Source organism: Cimex lectularius, unplaced genomic scaffold (assembly GCF_000648675.2).
Source record: "Cimex lectularius strain Harlan isolate CLEC.00 unplaced genomic scaffold, Clec_2.1 scaffold43, whole genome shotgun sequence".
NCBI classification, from domain to species: Eukaryota; Metazoa; Arthropoda; class Insecta; order Hemiptera; family Cimicidae; genus Cimex; species Cimex lectularius.
Genome location: NW_019392661.1, coordinates 1,314,300 through 1,334,308, shown reverse-complemented (window position 1 = coordinate 1,334,308; position 20,009 = coordinate 1,314,300). Strand labels below are relative to the sequence as shown.

The window sequence follows — 20,009 nt, the reverse complement described above, 5'->3', positions numbered from 1 at the left end:
CAATTACAAACAACAAATCAAAACTAAGTAGTTAATTATTTCTGAAAGTGCCTCCTGAAAGTTAATATAAAGAAGGTTGAAAGAGTTCTTCAGAGTTGTTCCTCTCTTTGATATATTTTGTTTTTCTTGTAGCAGTATGATCTCCAGGTCACCCAATTTTATATCATCTTTGACGATAACATAAAGGTTTGGTCAATAAATTGACTGTACAAATTAATTGTCTACATTACATACACTGAACCCGGAGGACGCATGAAAATCAATCTTTTTAAGGCGGCTCGGAGTGGGAAAGTGTTGGAAGGTCAATTGGGTGAGGATGGATCGAGAACTTTGTGTGAAACTTTTGGAAGTGGATCAGTTAATTGACAAAAGGTAGGGTGAAGTTTGCGACGTAATTAGGTGCTTGGACAAATTGGGGTCATTCGATTGGAAGGATTGACTGCGGTGTATAGTGGTTGGTTTGGACTTTGGAGGAAGACCACAGTTCCACTCCACAAGTCCAAAGCACTCAAGTATTTGACGTTCAAAGCAGATTTAAGTCCTAAAAGTATTCTTAGTTGTCCAAGTCTTCCATTACTTGTCTCTTAAATCTTGTGTGGGATTTCTCCGTCAGTCTGCTGTCTAGGTAAATTCCTAAGTGCTTGAGTGGAAATCAGTAGTTTCTTGGTTTTGATGAAAAGTGGAGGGCAAAACTTTTAAAACGGTCACTAGGTTAAGTTTATCAATATTGGTCAATTATACAATCTCGATTATTGTCTAGAGCGCTTCGTTAAGCTTAAGGCTTTTTACCAGTACACAAAGCTTTCTTTAGGATTTATGCATTCTTCAGGCATTGGCTTTTCCTCTCCCAGGAGTAAGAATCTCAGCTTTTACAGCCTTTTGCACCAGCAGAATACATTTCTGCTATTTCTTCTTCTTGGGCCGAATACGTATGCCGCTGGAGTCTGCAGTGTCCAGTTAGAACTCCAAATATCATAGTCGTAACAAGTCCTAGGTTTTGCAGTTCTGCCGTAAGCTTCCGTGATGGTCTTTCAATAAACTTTTTCGCACGCATCTGTCATGGAATACATTTTCATTGAATTAATGACTATTCCTAACCTATTGTTTGATGGATCTACGTTTTCGATAATTCGGTATGGACTTTTAACCTTCCTTGGCTAATTTATCGGTTACCGCACCAACAGAGGACACTGCTTTTTCTTCTTCCTTATGGAACGTTCCTTAGCCTGTTTACGGCCCTCTCGTTGCCCCTCTATCCTGGTTAAGAAAAGAAGTAATTTTGATGTCCCAATATCTGACAGGGTAGTATACAATCCCAAACGACTCAAGACTTTACTACCGATGAAGTAACCTTTAATGCCGCCTGAAAGTAAATGTAAATAGCAATTCTTTTTTTGGAAACACCCAGCCTTTTGATCTCACTGGCTAGTGTTCATGCCAGAAAATCAGTGGCATATTGTGTAAGGCTTATATGAATTCTAGCCTTTGGTTTATTTCCATAGGTACCAACACCATACGCATGCTTTGCCTGCAAACCACATATAATCGGCATTAACATCCCTTTCTCCCTGTTTGCTCTATAGGGTATTTTGATTAAGCATTTACTGATCAAATTTGAATTTTTGAATCATGGCGTCGACAGAATTCTCTAGGTACATTTTTCCTCATTCGGTCAAGTCCTCCACTTTTTGTATCGGTCTTTGATAAATTCATGATGTTATTGCATGTTGAGGATTGCTTAGAAGACAAAATTGTGGTTTTTCAGGTAGGTGGTAATAGTGTGAGTTGTAATGGGAAAGTCAGCAGTGAAAATGTTGAGATAAGGATTGGACCAAGAATGCTCCCTTGTGAGACGCTGGCTTGTATTAGTCTAATATTGAATTGCTTGTTGCCAAACCTCATTTGAAATTTGAATGTACGGCTCCAAACGTTTTTCTAGCTTTCCCAATCGAAAAATTTGTCAAATTTCCTTCGTATTTATATTTTTACAATAGCCATAAACCAATTTTAAATAATGTTTCTCATGATTCATGAAAACAGTGAAAAAAATTAAGTAATTGCTGACTAATACACAATAATATTGCATATTTTGGTACATAAATATTTAAAATGTAATTGAATCGTTTTTGATATTTATTTAATTTTTTTTCAAATATGACATTATTTTGTCAGAAGTACAGATATTTCGGGTTGGAGCTTGGAGCCATGGCGAGAAATTCAGAATTTTGTTTTCTACTTCTTAACGACCATATCGTCAAAGATATAGATACAAAATATTTTATCTATCGTTCTGCTGTATAAAAAAGCAAGTTTTCCGTTCCCCGGGATTGTAAATAGTCTGAATCTTTCCCCTCTGAAGAGGGCAATGTTACAAAACAAACAGAGATCCATTAAGCTGTCACTTGACCGAGCCGACTAATTTCATCTCCCTTATAAATATCTCCGGGGGCTTAGAAAGGTGTCAAGGCAACAAATGAGCCGCCAAATACAATTTTGTTTCAAGAATAATTCTTTTTCCCAGAGAGCCTCATCCTGCACAAGGGTTTGATGAAGCAGAGGACCAACAGCGAATATTGGTTTTATGTCAACATTGACATTTTCATGCGTAGAATTTTAATTATCTCGTGATCATGTCAAACCTACGTAAGGAATGAAAATCAAGAAATCAAAGGCAAATAAATCGTAAATCTGCGAAAACAGACGGACCTGGAATATCCGAGAGGATAGATCATCTACAGATTCTCGGCGATGTTTCGCAATCTAGTCTAAATAATTAATTAAAATTAGACCGTTGATTCAATGAAAATAAAATTCATGGTATAGCGATGAAAAACTAAGTGTCTTTGAAATACAGTTAGGTTAAAAATAAAAAAAGGCAAAGGAAAATCTCGTAATTTAAAGAAATTTTCCCCGATCCTATTTTTAAAAGTGCGGTCTATTGTTTCTTAGGGAAAAGAAACGGAATTGGACTTCATTCGGGAGACGGACGTGTGTCAATCAGGGAAACTCAACACCTTCCCCTTAATGTGTGGTCCCTGTTTTTACCATGGTGCACATCTGGGCCCACACACACGCACAACATCACTGGGTTGGGAATCAAAACAATTCCGGCGGAAAAGGGCGTATGTTTATTGTGGTGAGTTGTTTTTTGAACATGGGGAACAAAGTTGCCAGAGAAAATATGCTAAATTAAAAGGTAGGGCGAAATTTACATATAGGCTTTAAATGCTAGTGGCTAATTTATTTATATTTTATTTTATTTTGTAGCAAGTCGACAGATCTCGACTTAGAGTACAGAGTTGTTAAAGTTTTACAATATATTTATGTTGTTCATCCTCATTTAATTGTAGGAAATTTCATTTTCAAACCGAAAAGACGAGAAACTTACTGTTGGTTTCTTTTGCGGGGGATCGGTTCAAATGAGTTGTGCAAGCAACCCGGGGGCGTCCGGGTGGAAGACAAATATAAGTTACCAGGGTTCATTTCATTTGCCCCGGACGTGAACCGACTTTATTTCGTCAGGCGGGGAAACGCTTGGTATACCCTTGCCTAGAGCAACTAAGACGGATTACCAAGTGCGACCCTCTGTTTGTTCAGGGGATTGCCGTCTCGAAAAATTCCTATCCGCGGAAAAGGTTGGACTTTAACAGTCGTGTGTTGTTTTCCTAATAGCACAATCAAAACCGTTCGTCTGAAATTGAAGTAGAATATAACTCTAACCATATTTTTTATGATCTTTCTGACACATTTCTACGAAAAGCATAACAAGAAGAAGAAATGAAAATTTGTTCTTTGTTTCATTCTTTTCCTCATGGATCATTCTCACATGGACTAACATACCAATTGGGACAATAAATGTATATCCTATATAGGGTAACTGATAGGTTGCAGAGGGAGAGAGGGAGAGAGAGAGAAAGAGAGAGAGAGAGAGAGAGAGAGAGAGAGAGAGAGAGAGAAGGTGAAGAAAGGAGATTGTAAACTTTCTAAGGAGAAAGTAACTTCGCGAAGTTTAAATACAAGAGTCAAACAACCAAGCAACTTAGCGATGTAAATATTAGAGCAAAAGCAACTTAGCGATGCGTGACTAGTAGAGTCAAACAGCAAAGCAACTTAGCGATGTAAATATTAGTGAAAAAGCAACTTAGTGATACGTGACCAGTAGAATTAAGCAAGCAAGCAACTTAGCGGCGTTTTACAAGTAGAAAATATGACTTAGCAACGCCTAACTACTAGAATGAAAGAACTTAGGGACTCGTAATTAGCAGAGTCAAGAAACCAAGCAACCTAGAGCCCCTTAACTAGTAGAATAAAATAACTTCGCGGTACGTAACCAGTATTGTGAACCAACTAACCCAGCGACGTCTAACTAGTAGAGTAAAGTAACTAAATATGTATAATTAATAGGGACAAGCAACCCTTGAAACAATCAAGCTTGATATGGAATATGATTAAAATTCAATCACGCAGCTGATATGTGGCTAAGTAAGTCAATCGTTGTAAGAAGATAAATAGATAGATAGAGAGAGAATAAGAATGAAGTAGAGTCTGATAATGAGTGAGTGAGGGAGTGAGAGAGAGAGAGAGATAGAGAGTGAGAGAGAGAGAGAGAGAGAAATGAAAGGATGAATGAGATCAATGAGAGAGTGAGAATAAGTTACACACACACATAGATATAATAGAGTATTGAGAGCATTCGTGCATGGGAGACAGAATTTGTTTTCAGCGCAACAATGGTCGACGTCGACATTGGACCATATTATTGGGTCCATGCACTCTAATGGTAAAATCCCTCAGACGCTTTACGGCTTCACGCCATCTTCGGTGAGAAACGAGCATTCACTACCGAGCAATCACTTAAAAACCTGAGTTTTAACTTAAAAATTGAGTTTTTATTATCATTTCAACCCGGCCAAGGATTTTCGTCCTGGACTTTGGCAGCAAATAAATTAAAATATCGAGGCTTGACGTAATGTGAGACAGGGAAAATTGATTTTACAACGATTACAAGAAGAAAAATTGTATATTTAACAGTATACATAAACATTTCATCAGTTTTTTTAGTTCAAACAGTAATACAAACAAATTGCACTAGATATAATTGCACATTTGGATAATTGTGGCGCATATGATATCAAATGAAATTACTCGTACGCTAGAAGGTCCATGAACATAATCGAAAATTGAATTTTTGAATTCAATCCTTGACGACATACGCTTTATGCTTTTGTATGTTAAATTATTTTGTACTTAACTTATAGATTATTTTAAAGAGACTAATATGTTTTATATTTATAAAAATTAATATGACTGGGCATTGCATGTGAGTATGATTAATATTTCAACCTGGGTTATTCTAAATTTAATCTTTTTTGTTGCACTGATCGCACAGAAGGTCGTGAGGGGGAGGCAAGAGGACTGAGTTGAAGCCGAAACTCGGTGTTGTGTAATAAGGGCATCCGCTGTAAAAGCAAACCAAAGTTTCGTTATTTTTACAATTTTTAGAAATGCGTTTTTTCACCACTTACGAAAACTGAGGAAGGCAGGCGTTGAAATAGTGTGGCGGTGGTGGAGGAAGCAACGCCCTCGACGCCTGGTGGGCTGCCGGAGGTTGAAAAGCAGAGTTGTGCATCTCCACTTCCGTTTCTTCGTCGCGATCTGCAAAGCACAAAAGTATCCGAATAAAAAGACTTAAGTCGACGATAACAATATTTACTATCCTCGCGTGGCAATTGCTACCATAAGCAATCATCGTTTTAAAAAACCCAAGTAAAGGTGGTTTTATGTAAAATTATTTTTGATTAGAAGACATTCTGTCAATTACTATACAACCAACACGATTGTTTATCCATAAAGGGTTAAACATTCCGTTATTATTTAATATCTTAAGGTTTGAAGAAGGGAAGATTATAATGATCCAGGGCATGACGGGACATCTGTATCGACTTTTGGCTGTTCGAGGACATATGGGGATAGTAAGGTTGGATACGAAATAGGGAGCATGAGCAACGGTTCAAAGGACTTAGTACAAGAGCAATTGGATTCTTTAGTGATTGGAACGCTTGGTTGAGTCCCACAGTTCTATTAGAACGTCCAGAATAGTTTTAGTAGTGATGTGTAAGCGAGGAAGGACAGCTTAACGTCTTTTGAGAAGTTTATATCATCTGTTCAGCCCTTTTCTTATAAGAGGTTGTAGTTCCAAAGGCTTTTGTTGATGTAAAGTCCCAAATAGTGGACGACATTGGTTGCTAGGAGAGGAATAGAATTGTAGGAGAAGGAAGGTAAGTTTTATGTTTGGTTTGATTTCGATCCTCTATTTCTTCAACCATTCTTCCAAAAAGGAGAGTTAGTTTTGAAAGTTGAATTAGATAAAAAAAATGGCGGTATGTAATTTAAAAGTCTAGTAAATATACCTTTAATTGATGACAAGCAGAGTTCGATGGCGCTCATGAGCTGTTCGTCACATCTGCTGAAGACTAATTCTAAAACAGATCTTTTCCTGTCGGGACAAAGCTTCATCAGGAGTTCAAGACTGGCGCGTCTTTTAGCTGACTTTTCCCTGTCGTTTTCCACGGAGGGGATTTCTAATAAGCATACAAGTCATAAACCGAATAAGGAAGGCATGTTTGTACGTATACCTTGTTTTGAGGTTAAAGGTAAAGACGAGACTATCGGTCCTGGAGGAAGGTACCTGAACCGTTTTCCAGTGACCGCTTGATTCAGGTTCAAAGCGAGGTTATCTTCGGCCGCTTGCTGCCTTTTCAGGGCGACCTGAAAACGTCCAGAACCGTGAAAATACCAACCAAAAACATGATAATTTTTTCAGAAATCGTACTTGTTTCGCCATGACACGCTGACGTTCGGCTATGAGGCCGCATTTGGCGCAGTTGCACGTCGAGAAAGGACAGTCTTTCTTGTGTCCTTTCAGCCATGCGATGAAGCCATGGTTTCGACAGCGGGCGCATTTCGGTTTCCTCGTACCTCTTTCTTCTTCGCAATTCATAAATCCAGTTATTTATGGGAAGGGTGGAACTGCAAAAATTCGTAATTTACTATTAATCTATCATTTCAAACGTATTTCTTCTTATGGTGGATGAAACAGAGACATGTAAACAATACCTGCGGCGTCAAGACAGGTTAATTACATGAAATTTGTCTTCATTCAAGTTTACTGGTTACTCAAGTTAGAAGTAGCACAATGATTAAACCAAACCCCTCATTTTTCATAAATAAGGTGTTTAATATGGAGGTAAATAGTTTTGAAGAATTTGAAATATTGTTTAAGAACCTTAATGATAAAATTGATTTTAACTTATGTCTTCTTCATATTTTTAATTTGTCTCTTTCACTGGGGATAATCCCAACATTTTTTAAAAGAACACTTGTATGTACCATTATTTAAAAATGGATCAAAATTAGATATCAATAACTTAACATGGAAAAATGTATGAAAATTCAACTATTTAAATTTTGCAAAAATAATATAATTTCTAATAATAAGTTTGGTTTTCTTCTTAGTAAACCAGCAAAATTTGACAAAACCCTATTCGAAGTCACTAACAAAACTAATTGGTTGCTAAAAAAAAAAGATTGTAGGCATTTTTTGAATACTAAGAAGGCGTTTGACTTATTGATCATACAATACTAATTCAAAAATTATCTAATATTAGTATCAATGGAACTGCTCTTAATCTTTTTAAGTCATATCTTTCTGATAGGGCTCAGAAAAATAGAACTGAATCTTTCTGTTGTACACTATTATCAACTAAAATTTAATATTTAATATGTGTGCCACAGGGTACAGTTTTAGGTCCTATCTTTTTTCTTTATTTACATTAACGAATAATTAAAATTGAACATTTCTGGGAAAATACGCTGATGACACTATTATTATTTATTCAGAAAAATTATATGAATCTCATGAGACCAGTTTCAATCTATGCAAATTATGTATCCTTGGGAGACGCTCGGAATCTCATTGACCAGTATCATTCTGTACAAAAAAATGGTTGCAAATATGTATGTAAATAAAATTTTATTTTTTTCTATTAGAATTTTCCACCGAAAAACAATCTATATACTCTCATAAAATGCATTAATTTTTAACTCTCATCTTATGCAGAAACGTTCCGGACAATCCTCCAGGAGGATCAGGGCGATATGAAGCCGATGTATAAAGGTTTTAGGAAAATGGAGAACAGTGTAGGACCAAAGTCCAGAAGTTTCATTCTCTATTGATTTCCATAGAACTAATTATGCCAAATTATGTTTTGCACCGAGAAGCAGCACATTTTATCATTGAAAAATGCATTGCTGTTGTTTCAATTCATTTTAAATTTTTTAATTTAAATATTTTTAAATTTATGCCTTTTTCAAACCTTTAAATTTTTATTGTAAACGTTGGGAAACCGTGAAATAAATAAGTAAATAGAAATTAATTATATAAATTTAACGAATAGTAAATATTGGATTTTCATGAACATCACTTTTACATTTCATTTAAGGACTATTATAGACATTATTTAGAAAATTTTGACCAAACGACAAATTTTCCTAGAAGGAAAATAAAGATTTTCAATTGCCAACAATTCTGTAAGTTTTTTCAACATCCCTCGCACTGAGCACGATAAAAAATAAAAACAACAACTCTTTTTTGTTATGTACCGATTCGCTCAGTGCGATCCAGAAGCTCAGGAGAAGAGCCTCCGTGGACCCCTTAATAAACAAGATAAAAGAACAGTTAAAAGGGATCGATGCAGTTGGGAAGAAGGTCGTGTTGGCATGGGTTCCCGGCCACATAGGTATAGCCGGGAACGAAGAAGCAGACAGGGCGGCCAAAGGAGCCGCTGGAATGCCCCACGACGATTCCCAACCTATACGCCCAGCGGACCTAAAACTACTAATTTCAAACTCAGTAAAAAAAAGAATGGGAAACCCGCTGGGCTCGAAGAAATAGAATTAACCCTGCCAAACTGTGGCAGGTTAAGAAAGAGGTCGGTCCCTGGTCCACGGAGAACGGTTCGAAAAGGGAAAAGGCCATACTGACAAGACTACGCATAGGTCATACGAGAATAACGCACGGGCACCTTCTGGCCGGAAAGCGACCGCGTAGGTGCCCGTTATGTAAGGATAGAATAACGGTCGAGCACCTCTTCAAGTGCAGAAGGCTTGATGTATATAGACAATATTTTGGCATATCATCGGACCTGTGCGTAGTCTTGGGGCACGGCAGCGGGCACAGATCGCTGTTCCGGTACCTCAGGGCTATAGGGATTTTTAAATGTATATAGTTTTATGTGTTTGTGTTTGACTTTATGTTAATTTATTGGAATGAATGTAATTTATTAGCATGAAAGGAAGGGGTGATTAAACCCCACCCCGAGGAATATCGAGTACTCTGGGGTGAGTGTGTGACGTCTGGAGAGTAAAAGTAAGTTATTAGCGAGAGTGGAGAGGGTTCAACCCCGCCCCGAGGAATATCGAGTACTCTGGGGGAGTGAAAGTGACCAGACCTCTATGTTTCTATCGAGTGTTGTGTTTGTGTTAGTTTATCGGAATGAATGTAATTTATTAGCGTGAAAGGAAGGGGTTGCTTATAACCCCGCCTCGAGGAATATCAAGTACTCTGGGGTGAGTATATGACGTCTGGAGAGTAAAAGTAATTTATTAGCGTGAAAGGAAGGGGTTGCTTATAACCCCGCCCCGAGGAATATCGAGTACTCTGGGGGAATGAATGTGACCAGACATCTATGTTTGTGGTGATGTATAGATATGTATTGTATGTTTTGTTTTTATTCTGTATTTGACAACCTGAGGTACAAACGAGAGACTAGCATTCTAGAATATCAACGTAGTATATATCTGAAATCAGAGAGTCAGTAACCAGATCGAGATGCTCAAATGGCTGCAGTTTAAAACAAAATATGCGCGAAAGGAAAGAAAAGATGGAAAACACGTAGAGGGCCGGCGATGACCTCAGCTGTTTGTTGGCCCATAAACTTCCCACTTATTATTATTATTTTCAACATCAAATTTAAAAAAATATGTACCTGTAACTTTGTATTTGTATATATAAAGTTGTACATACTGTCTTTCCTTCGCGAGTTATATAATATACTTTACTCAAAATTGTTAATACTTAATGTCTGGCAATCATTATCCTATTTGAAAAAAAGTTTAACTATCACAAACGGGGTTAATTAATTTACAATAATGACATTAAAAAAACACTATAACTTTTTTACTACTGGTCGGATTTCAATTACAAAAAACCACGTTTTCAGGACATAAAAGTACATCTAGTGATGTATCCTTTGCAATTTTTAGGTTTTGTTCTTGAACGACAATTCACTGAAATTTTCCACTAGGTTTAAAAAATAAATAAAAAATTTCAAAAATGTCCTATGCGTTCAGATTAACACCCTGTATATTTACAAATAGAAAAAAATCATATAAAAGTAGTCTGATTAGAAGAAAAATTTGTCAAAAATTTAATTTTTAGCAGTTTTTTGTTCTTCATAGATAAGGCTAACTTTTAAAGTTGTTTGATGGCTAACAGGGATTCATAATTGGTCGAGATAAGTTTTTAAAATAAGACGCAATAGAAAATAAATAATTAATCATAAATGATGGACTGACTTACGGAGATAGTGCAAGAAGGGGTCTGCCGAGGTCGACTGGCACCCTTTCACCGCAACTGGTCCTCTTTCCACGCCTACCGTTCCGCCCACAGCTCCCATTGGTCTTCTTCTAGCTACCATCTCGAAGATACATAAAATGTATCTGACGATCGATAGACCGCACCGGCCCCTTCAGGATATCCTCCGACGAGGGTGGGCCTTGTTGGTTTATAAGCCCCACCACGAAATTCTAGCCGGCTTCGTCGACGTCTCTTTCGGTGAAGTATCCGAAACCAAAAGTAATACAGTGTTAATTTGTAGCTTTGCTTAATTTTACGTAGTATTTAGTACGCATAGTGAACCATTTTGGAGGCAATGTCAATTTGTAAAATATTTACTTTACCTCTAAAAGCAGGCAATATTCCTTATCCACGACCAAATTATAAGTAATATTAACCAAGTTAGCGTAAGTGAAACCATAATAAAATAACACTTTGAGGATTGGAATCAATCAGAGAGTAGTAAAGCACTTACTTTTCGGCGAATGCCATTATCAAAAATTTCGTGTATACCAAATTTTAAATATATTTATTATAACCCAACACTATAACGCAGAGTAAAATCAACTTCGAATTTTTTTATCAATTCTGCAATGTAAATAGGTTTTCTTACAGCAAATTTAACGTTCTTTCAGGTGGCATAAACCAGATTTTTCTAGTCAGTAATTCTTAAGTTTATAAGCAATTTTTGTAGACCTAAGTCGAAAAATTAAAAAACATAACCAAATTTGTAATTCTTCTTTACCGCTGAGATTTGAACAGGGGTTAATAGGAAGTTTTTGTTGCATATGGTGAGTAGAAACACCTGAAATTTTCGATGTCACCTACCTCAACACACGAGCAGTGTTAGGAGCGTTGCCTTGTTGATGATTTCATTCTGAGTGATATAACCCAGATAAATATTTTCCTTTTACACCTACAAAATCAAAGGGAAAAATTCATTTCCGAAATAATCATATAAAATCTTGATTTAGCTATTAAGCCCAGGAGTACTACGATTTTTTTAAATATTTAATTTTCAATGTTCCTAATGATTCCAAAATCGATTTGCTGCATGCATCGTGCTGTTTGATTTATTGTCAAACCATTAAGGTAACGTTTGGATCATCCGGACATTTCTGATTTTAGTTGTTGAATAAACAATTGAGGACGAGGATGCTCGACTATTTGTGTTCAATTACAAGATTATACTTGAGATTACTTCAGCAAGATCGATTATTTGAGAACTACCTGATTATTTGTGGTGTATTTATTGTTGAAAGGTGCAAATTTCTTCCTCTGCTGTTTTGGAGTTAGTCACTTTGTTCTGAAGTAAGCAAATCTGTGTTTTTCTTTGTATTATCCGAACATTTCTGATTTTGCTCGATTAATTACCAATTGAGGACGACGATGCTCGACTACTTGTGTTCAATTATACTTGAGATTACTCCAGCAAGATCGATTATTTGAGAACTACCTAATTATTTGTAAGATTGCATTGTTGAAAAGTGCAAGTTACTTCCTCTGCTGTTTCGGAGTGAGCCACTTGGTCCTGAAGTACGTCAGAAGTAAGCAAAGCTGTTTTTCTTTGTATTATCCGAACATTTCTGATTTTGCTCGATTAATTACCAATTGAGAACGACGATGCTCGACTATTTGTGTTCAATTATAGGATTATACTGCAGATTACTTCAGCAACATCGATTATTTGAGAACTACCTAATTATTTGTAAGATTGCATTGTTGAAAAGTGCAAGTTACTTCCTCTGCTGTTTCGGAGTGAGCCACTTGGTCCTGAAGTACGTCAGAAGTAAGCAAATCTGTTTTTTTACATTCTTGTTACGATAAAATTAAATCCAAAGACAGGTACAAGTTATATATTTTGCTTCCGAAGTCATTGATAAATAAAGTTCGTTTTTTGCGCTTATCTCGTAAACTATGTTGTTTACGAGCTTTGTTGCTCCAGTCGACTCAGAAGGGTCGTTTCCATTGAAAACAAGTGGAAACACACCGAAAAAGAATTTTGGCGCAAGAATAATAACCTCATAGTTTTAGAGATACGAATAAATCCGAAAAAATCAACGTATTTGCACTTGGCTTTAATGGAAACGACCCTGCTTAAGCTTAATTAAGCTCGTAAGCCTCACCGTTTACTACGTAAATGCGAAAACAAAACAAAAAGCCGAAAAAATTTTTTCGAAGTATTTGTATTTGTTATCAATGGAAACGACCCTACTGAGTCGTTTTTCATAGTACAATATATATCTCATATAAGCGAAAAAGTTAAATAGTAAGTCAAATACGTCAATAGTCAAATATAGGCTAAGGATAATATTATGTTCTCTTACATAAAGAACGTTTGTACTGATATAGTAGTTTTTTCCAAATCGGTCGTTTACAATCTTTTTAAATAGTTCCTTTCACATTATGTCTATAGTAGTCACACTTGGCTTAGTCAGGATTTTCGAAAAGACACCTTCAAACAACAATGCCTCAAAGAAGGCACACCTTGAGGGTGCTCAGGCTAGTCAGAGCTTTTCTCCGGACGGCCGTTCTCCTAATTTACTAGGGCTTCATGAGGTGGGGCGTCTTCCAAACAGCCTTAAATTGACTGGAGTCAAGGTATTTTGTCACTATTAGTCAAAGGGCCAGCTGCTCCAATGATACACTCCGATGGGCCCCATTCGGCCCCGTTCCTCACTCGAAATGGACCGGCTACGAACGAGCCCTTTGTTAACTTACTACCTGGCAAACGAGCCGGGGATATGTGACAACTTACAGAAAGATAGGCGGGAAAAGGGGAAAAAACGTTACTATTCAAATAATAACCTAAATCAACGTCAATGAAAGAGAATCACGCTGTTACTTCAAAGATTGAAAAAACTCTGTCATAATAATCATATATTTTGAAGTTAAATTCAGGCGTAATCGAAATGATTATTACAACAAAAAAAGTATTTATATCTTGATATCGGTCCCTTAAACAAACCGAAAGTTGCAACGAAAGCGAATAGGGTATGTTAACTACCTTATGGCAATGGTTTAATAAACGAACAGGTATTTAAATACAAAAATAACATTTAAGGAGGGTTTAGGGTTGAAATATCTTATATTTTACTATTCAAAATGCAACAAATTATTGTTAGATAAAGAAAGGGAAAGAGAAAAAAGATAGATAAAGGGAGAGGAAGAGTGAGAGAGAGACAGACAGATAGATAGACAAAGAGATGCGTAGCTATACAGATAGAGAGAGATAATGGTAGATAAACATAAATATAGATAGATAGATAGACAGACAGATATATATATATATATATATATATATATAGAGTGAGAGAGAGACAGATAGAGGAGAAAGACAAGCGAGCAACTTAGTGATGCCCAACGAAAAGAGTCGAGTTGACCCAAGAAACTCATCTGTAGTGCAGATTAACTAGTAGTATAAAGGACACTAAGTAACTCATTAAGTGAACGAAGTAACAAAGCAACGAGGGATGCGTAACTATTACCAAACAACATAATAGAAAACTAGAATAAATGAAGCAAAGTCAGGGGTGTAAGCAGGGTGTGGCAAATCGCTGACTTTTTTGAGAATGTTACTTTTATCAAATACAAATAATGTTTAAGTTAACTAAGTTTAAGGTGACTTAAAAATGGTTAAATTGCATTCCATTGTTGCTAGGATATTACTTATGAGTAGGATTAAAAAAAAGTATAAAAGATGTACAGAACATTTTCTTTTAAATTTATTTAAAGTAGAACAACAAATTACTTTTTTTAAAAACATTTGATCAATATTATGACTTTTAATATTTGGTGTGGATCCGTCTTTACATCATTTGAACCAACTTCTCACATTGTTGTGGAGTAATTTGATTCCACTAGGTCACAACATTTTCCCACAATTGCTGCGTGTTGCGTGCTGAAGCAATAACAAGATCTCTTCAGCAGGGTACAAAGATGGGGTTTTAATCTGGAGATTGTGGTGGTCATTCTAACAAATTAAACCTATATTCATTAAGCCATGCTTTTAGGATTACTGTCCTGTTGGGAAAGCATGTCCTTTTTGCGTTTATTGAGCTTTCTAAGGCTTTCTATGAAGCTAAAGTTCCAAATCTCAACACAATCGACTGCAGACATTCTCCTTTCTATTTTCTCAAAAAAACCAACCCCTTTTTTGCCATGAAACATTGTACCATTGTACTTCTACACCAAATTTAATTGTTGGTTTAACTTTAATTTTTCATTTCGCCCTTTCCAGATCCACTCTTTGCCATCAGACGCAAATCTATTAATTTTGATTTCGTCAGATCATGCCACATTTGACCAATAATTTTTTGTGTAGTGGGCATATTTTTTGGCGGAGGCTAATCTTAGTTCTTTCATGCCTACCTGCTTACTTTTGCCCTTCCTCGCAAGTCAGTGCGCATTCGTTCAGCACTGGTATCAAACCGCCAAAGCTTCCGTTGTATTTGAACGGCATTATCAACTTCGCCTGAACGAATTGAACGAATAATACCGCGCTTGAAGGTATCTGAAAGTTTTGGCTTACGACGTGCTTTATTCTTTTTAATGCCTCTCACATGCATTCATTTTTCCAATTACTAGTCCCTACTGAGCATCCGTATTTGTTACTCAAAGAACTCTGGGATACTCCTTTTTGAAGCTCGTCCAGAATTGCTTTCCGAATATTTTCTGGCATCGGCTTCACTGTAAAATCATTACAATTCAAATAATACATTACATTCAAATTTCGAAATTGTCAACAAAAATTAAAATTGCTTGTTACTGATTTAGATGCTGCAGGAATTTTTAATTGCTACTAATGTTGAATTAATTTTATTTGTTAATTGTTAACTTGAAAATTGAGAGATTGAAACTCTCAAAATTGATCAAGTGGTATTGTGAGATTTATAAAAAGGACTGAGTGTTATCAACTATTATGTTTACAATGCAGGTAGGATATAGTTTGAGGATCGCAATAAAAGAGTAAACAAAGTTTTCTGACAAGTAATAAATACATTTACAAATAACATATCGGATTAGGACGAATTTTTGATAGTACTACAAACATTTTATTATTTCGGGAGAGAAAGAAGAGAGGAGAAAGAAAGAGTACAGTTCAAAGATAGAAGGAATCCATTATATTTCGTGGTCCAATTGACCAAATAACTTCTTTCAATTAATTAATCTTTATTGGTTGAAATAAAAAAGCTAGTGTCTGTCCTTCGGCTAAATAAGCCGCTGCTCTTCCACACCAACTTCCTTGGGAAACTTGGTACACCAACTTCCCATCTCAACCTACCGTTCGAATTTTCCCTCCTTTTTGTCATTTAAAAAATGACAAAAAGGAGGGAGGACACGGAGATCTTTAGTGAAGATATACTTCGTTTTACATATTAAGCCTATTATATTGAGATGGGAAGTTGGTGTCCGAGTGGATCCGACTGGGCGCAAAATAATGGTGTAGCCCTGAGGGCGTGGTAACCTTTCTAAAACACAAGCTGTACTCGTGTCGGCCTCGGGTCGGAATGGGGCGGCGGGTGGTTTATCAGAGGCACACGTGGGTTAGGGTACAAGATCCTGTCTGTACAGACTGGGGAGGGTGCAAAACCATCTGTACTACGGGGTAACAGAAATGTTCCAAGGTTCTGCCCCTGTTACACTGGGACTGGACTCGTAGTTGGCAGTGGTGAGACCCCTGGTGGGTACTTAGAGAAGATGCTGTCTTCTATCTGTGACCTTCGCACAAAATTTGCGTACGACCATCGTTATTCACCCGACCTCACGGGATACGACGGATCGGACAATCGAGGCGTATAGCGTTGAGGACGCTCAGACTAGCTGACGGAGTCCCGCGAATACGTGAGTAATGGCACGAGAGGGATTCGAACCCACGACCTTCGGCTAGATACGCCGCTGCACTACCACCTGAGCTATCGTGACCTCGATCCACTAGGACATCAACTCCCCATCTCAACCCCACCTTATGAGTTTTCCCTCCTTTTACCATTTTTCAAATGTGTTATTTTATATACTGAGAAATTAACTACTCTTCTATATTTACAAACACCTTGAACTTCATTTGTTTAATATGTCTGACAATAAACTCCTAAAAATTATGTCGATTCATGTTGTCCATTGTAAATTAGACTGGTTTAATATAAATCCATTTATCGTTTTTTTATAAATATAGCAGAGTTGATTGATTATTTGCTTAAAAGCGACTGGTTGGAAATCCTTCGATTTGAATTGAGAAAATCGTTTGAAATTTATCCTGTTCTGTCTATCTCTTTCATCCTTCTTTTCTCAATCTTGAAATTGGCACAATTAACATCATTAGACCAATTTGCATGAATAGCCCTAATATTTATGTCATAAAACCTTAAACGATCAAAGTAAATTTTGTAAGGTAAACGAAAATTTTCGTTTTAAGATGATATTTAACGTCAAAAAGTTTTTTTATGTTATCAATTTCAATTTTTGACTGGCGAATGAGGTAATAGTTTTCTTAACACCATTATTATTCTATTGGAAAACGTGCGGGAAACTTTGCCGGCCCTCTCTACCTGGAGAGGTTCCCCATCCGGGTCATAAATCACTCCGGGCACACGCCCTGCCTTTTTCTTGAAGTCCGATTTTTGGAAGATCGGTGAAAAGTTTTTGACCGTTTTTCTTTCCCGCCAGCCTCCAACTTGAAAGAACAAAGAAACGAACTAGCCCGCTGCCGAGTTAAAACCAAGATTAGCCTAATTATCCTCATGCACTTCATTTTCTGTTTTTATAAATTGAACAAAAAATAAAATCAATAATGATAATAAAATTCAATTAATCAAGGTTTTAAGTTGAGACAAAAAAGTCAGTGTCAATAATTGGTCAAGCGGACCACGAAAAATAGTGAATTTAAATGAAAATAAAGTAAGACTGACAATTCATAACACATTTAACATATTCCAGAATGGTTCTTAAATTGAAAATGGAAACTGGAGCAGGGAAAAAATATACTTGAAGCTATTTAAAAAAAATTATTTATGTATTCTGTCTTTGTTGCGTTTGCATTCCAAGGCTATTATTAGGGTTATATTATTTTATGTATTAAAAAGTCAAAAAATGTACAAATATACGTCTTTATTTTTGATAAAATATGTATTGGTTTTTAGTATAATAAAGATATGAAACGAGAAAATATTTTAAAAATAAAAACAAAATAAAGTTGGCTTTAAGTTGAAGAATTTTAAAATAACAAACAAAAATTGAAACTAATTTCATTCTTTAAAATTGAAAGAATGAATAAATATGCTTTATTTATACAAGAAGGTATAAATTAATTTTAAATTTCATGAAAAATTATTGACAATGGCCTTAGCCGTCTGTCGAGTTACCATTTTATAGTTATTTTTATTAAATTATTACTATTATATTTTTTCTTACAAAAATTTAATATTGTGCTTCTATCAATTTCTATATTTATTTGAATTCATTTATTAATGAATGACCTTCCGATACTCATGGCCCCAAGAGACGACATGAACAGGTTGTTTGAATTTAATCAAAATTTCCAAATAAACTTAGGTGCCAAAATCGAATAGGAACGAGAGGAAAACACTTCCTTTAAGTACGGAACCATTACCAGATGAATCTAGAACACAAGAAGGTACGGGGGTAAATGCTCAGAACCCAAAGAAAAATACACCAGTATCTTCCAAGCCGAGATCTACGTAGTCGATAGATGTACTCAATTCAACTTGACTAAAGGGTACAAAAACAAGAACATAGAATTTATTATATCATGTCAGATAGCCAAACAGCCATCAAAGCACCAAACTCAAACATCATTTCATCAAAGATGGTGTTGAACTGCAAAACCAAATTAAACACATTAGGGACGCTTCTACTGGATCCCAGGACATATGGGAGTAGGAGGCAACGAGAAAGCGGACACCCCAGAAAAGGGGCTGCTATACCGCTGATAGGACCCGAAGCTTTCGGTGGGACAGGAACCCACATTATCAATGAGTATCTCAGACAGAAGGATAAAAAGAAAATAAGGGAACAATGGAACTCATTCATTGGACACAAACAATCCAAGATCATCCTAACAAAATTTTCTTTCGGAAGTAAAGAAGTAATAGAATGTATCAAAGTAAACAGGAAAAAACTCCGAATCCTAACAAGACACTGCAAACTAAACGGACATATAAAGAAGTTTGGTATAACCCAAGACGGCACATGCAGATTCTGCAAAGAAGCAAAGGAGACATCAACATACCTATTAACACACTGTGCTACACTTGCCCGCAGGAGGAAGTGCTTTGGGACGTACAATGTGACCGTAGAAGAAATTCAACCCTGAAACTGTTGGCCTGCTAATCAAGTTCCTTCATGAAATAGGATTTACCGGTGTGCTATAGGGAGCTGTAGGCACAGAACGGGGGATAATAGCAGTATATTACACCCCGACTAATACACCTACATCTAAGCTTGTTTATTTATTTATTTTTATTATAATTCTTTTATTAACCTATTCACTATTTGTTTATTTGATTGATTTTAGTAATTGAAGTGGTCAATCAGATATTTCCTACAACGAAGGACTTGAATAAAGTACGCCACAAAATTCCTGTTATCTGTTCCATTGAAGGATTGTAACGTCCTCTTTACTTAGCTTGTGCTTCCCAAAGCACCTCTTTATATATATGAACGGAACTCTCTTAGAATAGGGCATACCCCCACAAACTGAAAAGTATCTTCTGGGACATCGAGGTTGCGTAAAGAGCAAATGATGACGCGGTCCTGACTCCGCGGCTGACAATTCAGCTGCAGAGATTCACCCCTCGCCCTTAACACCAAGTTCATAGGTTGTCATATTAGAACAATTTATGCAGTTTCGGCCCTAAGTCTAAATCCAGTCTTGTGTCACGGATTACAAAATAGTTTCTTTTGATTGCCTCCCACATTTTAACCAGGTCAGTAGTACTAGAGGACTTCAGCTCATTTCGTTACCCCTTCACAATACAGCCTACCTAACTCTGACAGCTGCTTATACTACAATATAACTTTGTTATTCTTTAAAATTATTGGTAATAATATGATCATTTAAATTTTCGAAATTGCAACGGCGACTATCAGGTCTTACAATTGATTTGTATCTGCTAAAGGATCAACCAATTTTATTGGAACGGATTTAAAAACTTCACATTTCATTTGGGTGTAAATCCATTTCTAGTACTGGAGTTTCTTCCTCTTCTAGATTTAAGACATGTTCTTTAGTTCTTTGAATCCAGGGGTTTTAAGCAACACATCTTCCCATCTTATTTTCTTGTTTTATTGCCAAATTCTCCTCTAGTAGCTTCTA

General features: G+C 36.3%; 1 protein-coding gene across 1 annotated transcript; it reads right to left on the bottom strand.

Annotated features, from left to right (window-relative positions):
• Window positions 1-5,057: 5,057 nt before the first annotated feature.
• LOC106662410 (doublesex- and mab-3-related transcription factor C2-like) lies at window positions 5,058-10,722 on the bottom strand. The gene is made up of 6 exons (XM_014386482.2): window positions 10,640-10,722; window positions 6,833-7,029; window positions 6,636-6,768; window positions 6,411-6,581; window positions 5,526-5,655; window positions 5,058-5,459 (listed from the first exon to the last, which is right to left on the bottom strand). Exons 2-6 carry the CDS (start codon window positions 6,998-7,000, stop codon window positions 5,360-5,362), a joined length of 702 nt encoding a protein of 233 aa, XP_014241968.1. The 5' UTR covers window positions 7,001-7,029; window positions 10,640-10,722; the 3' UTR covers window positions 5,058-5,359.
• Between the last annotated feature and the right edge of the window lie 9,287 nt (window positions 10,723-20,009).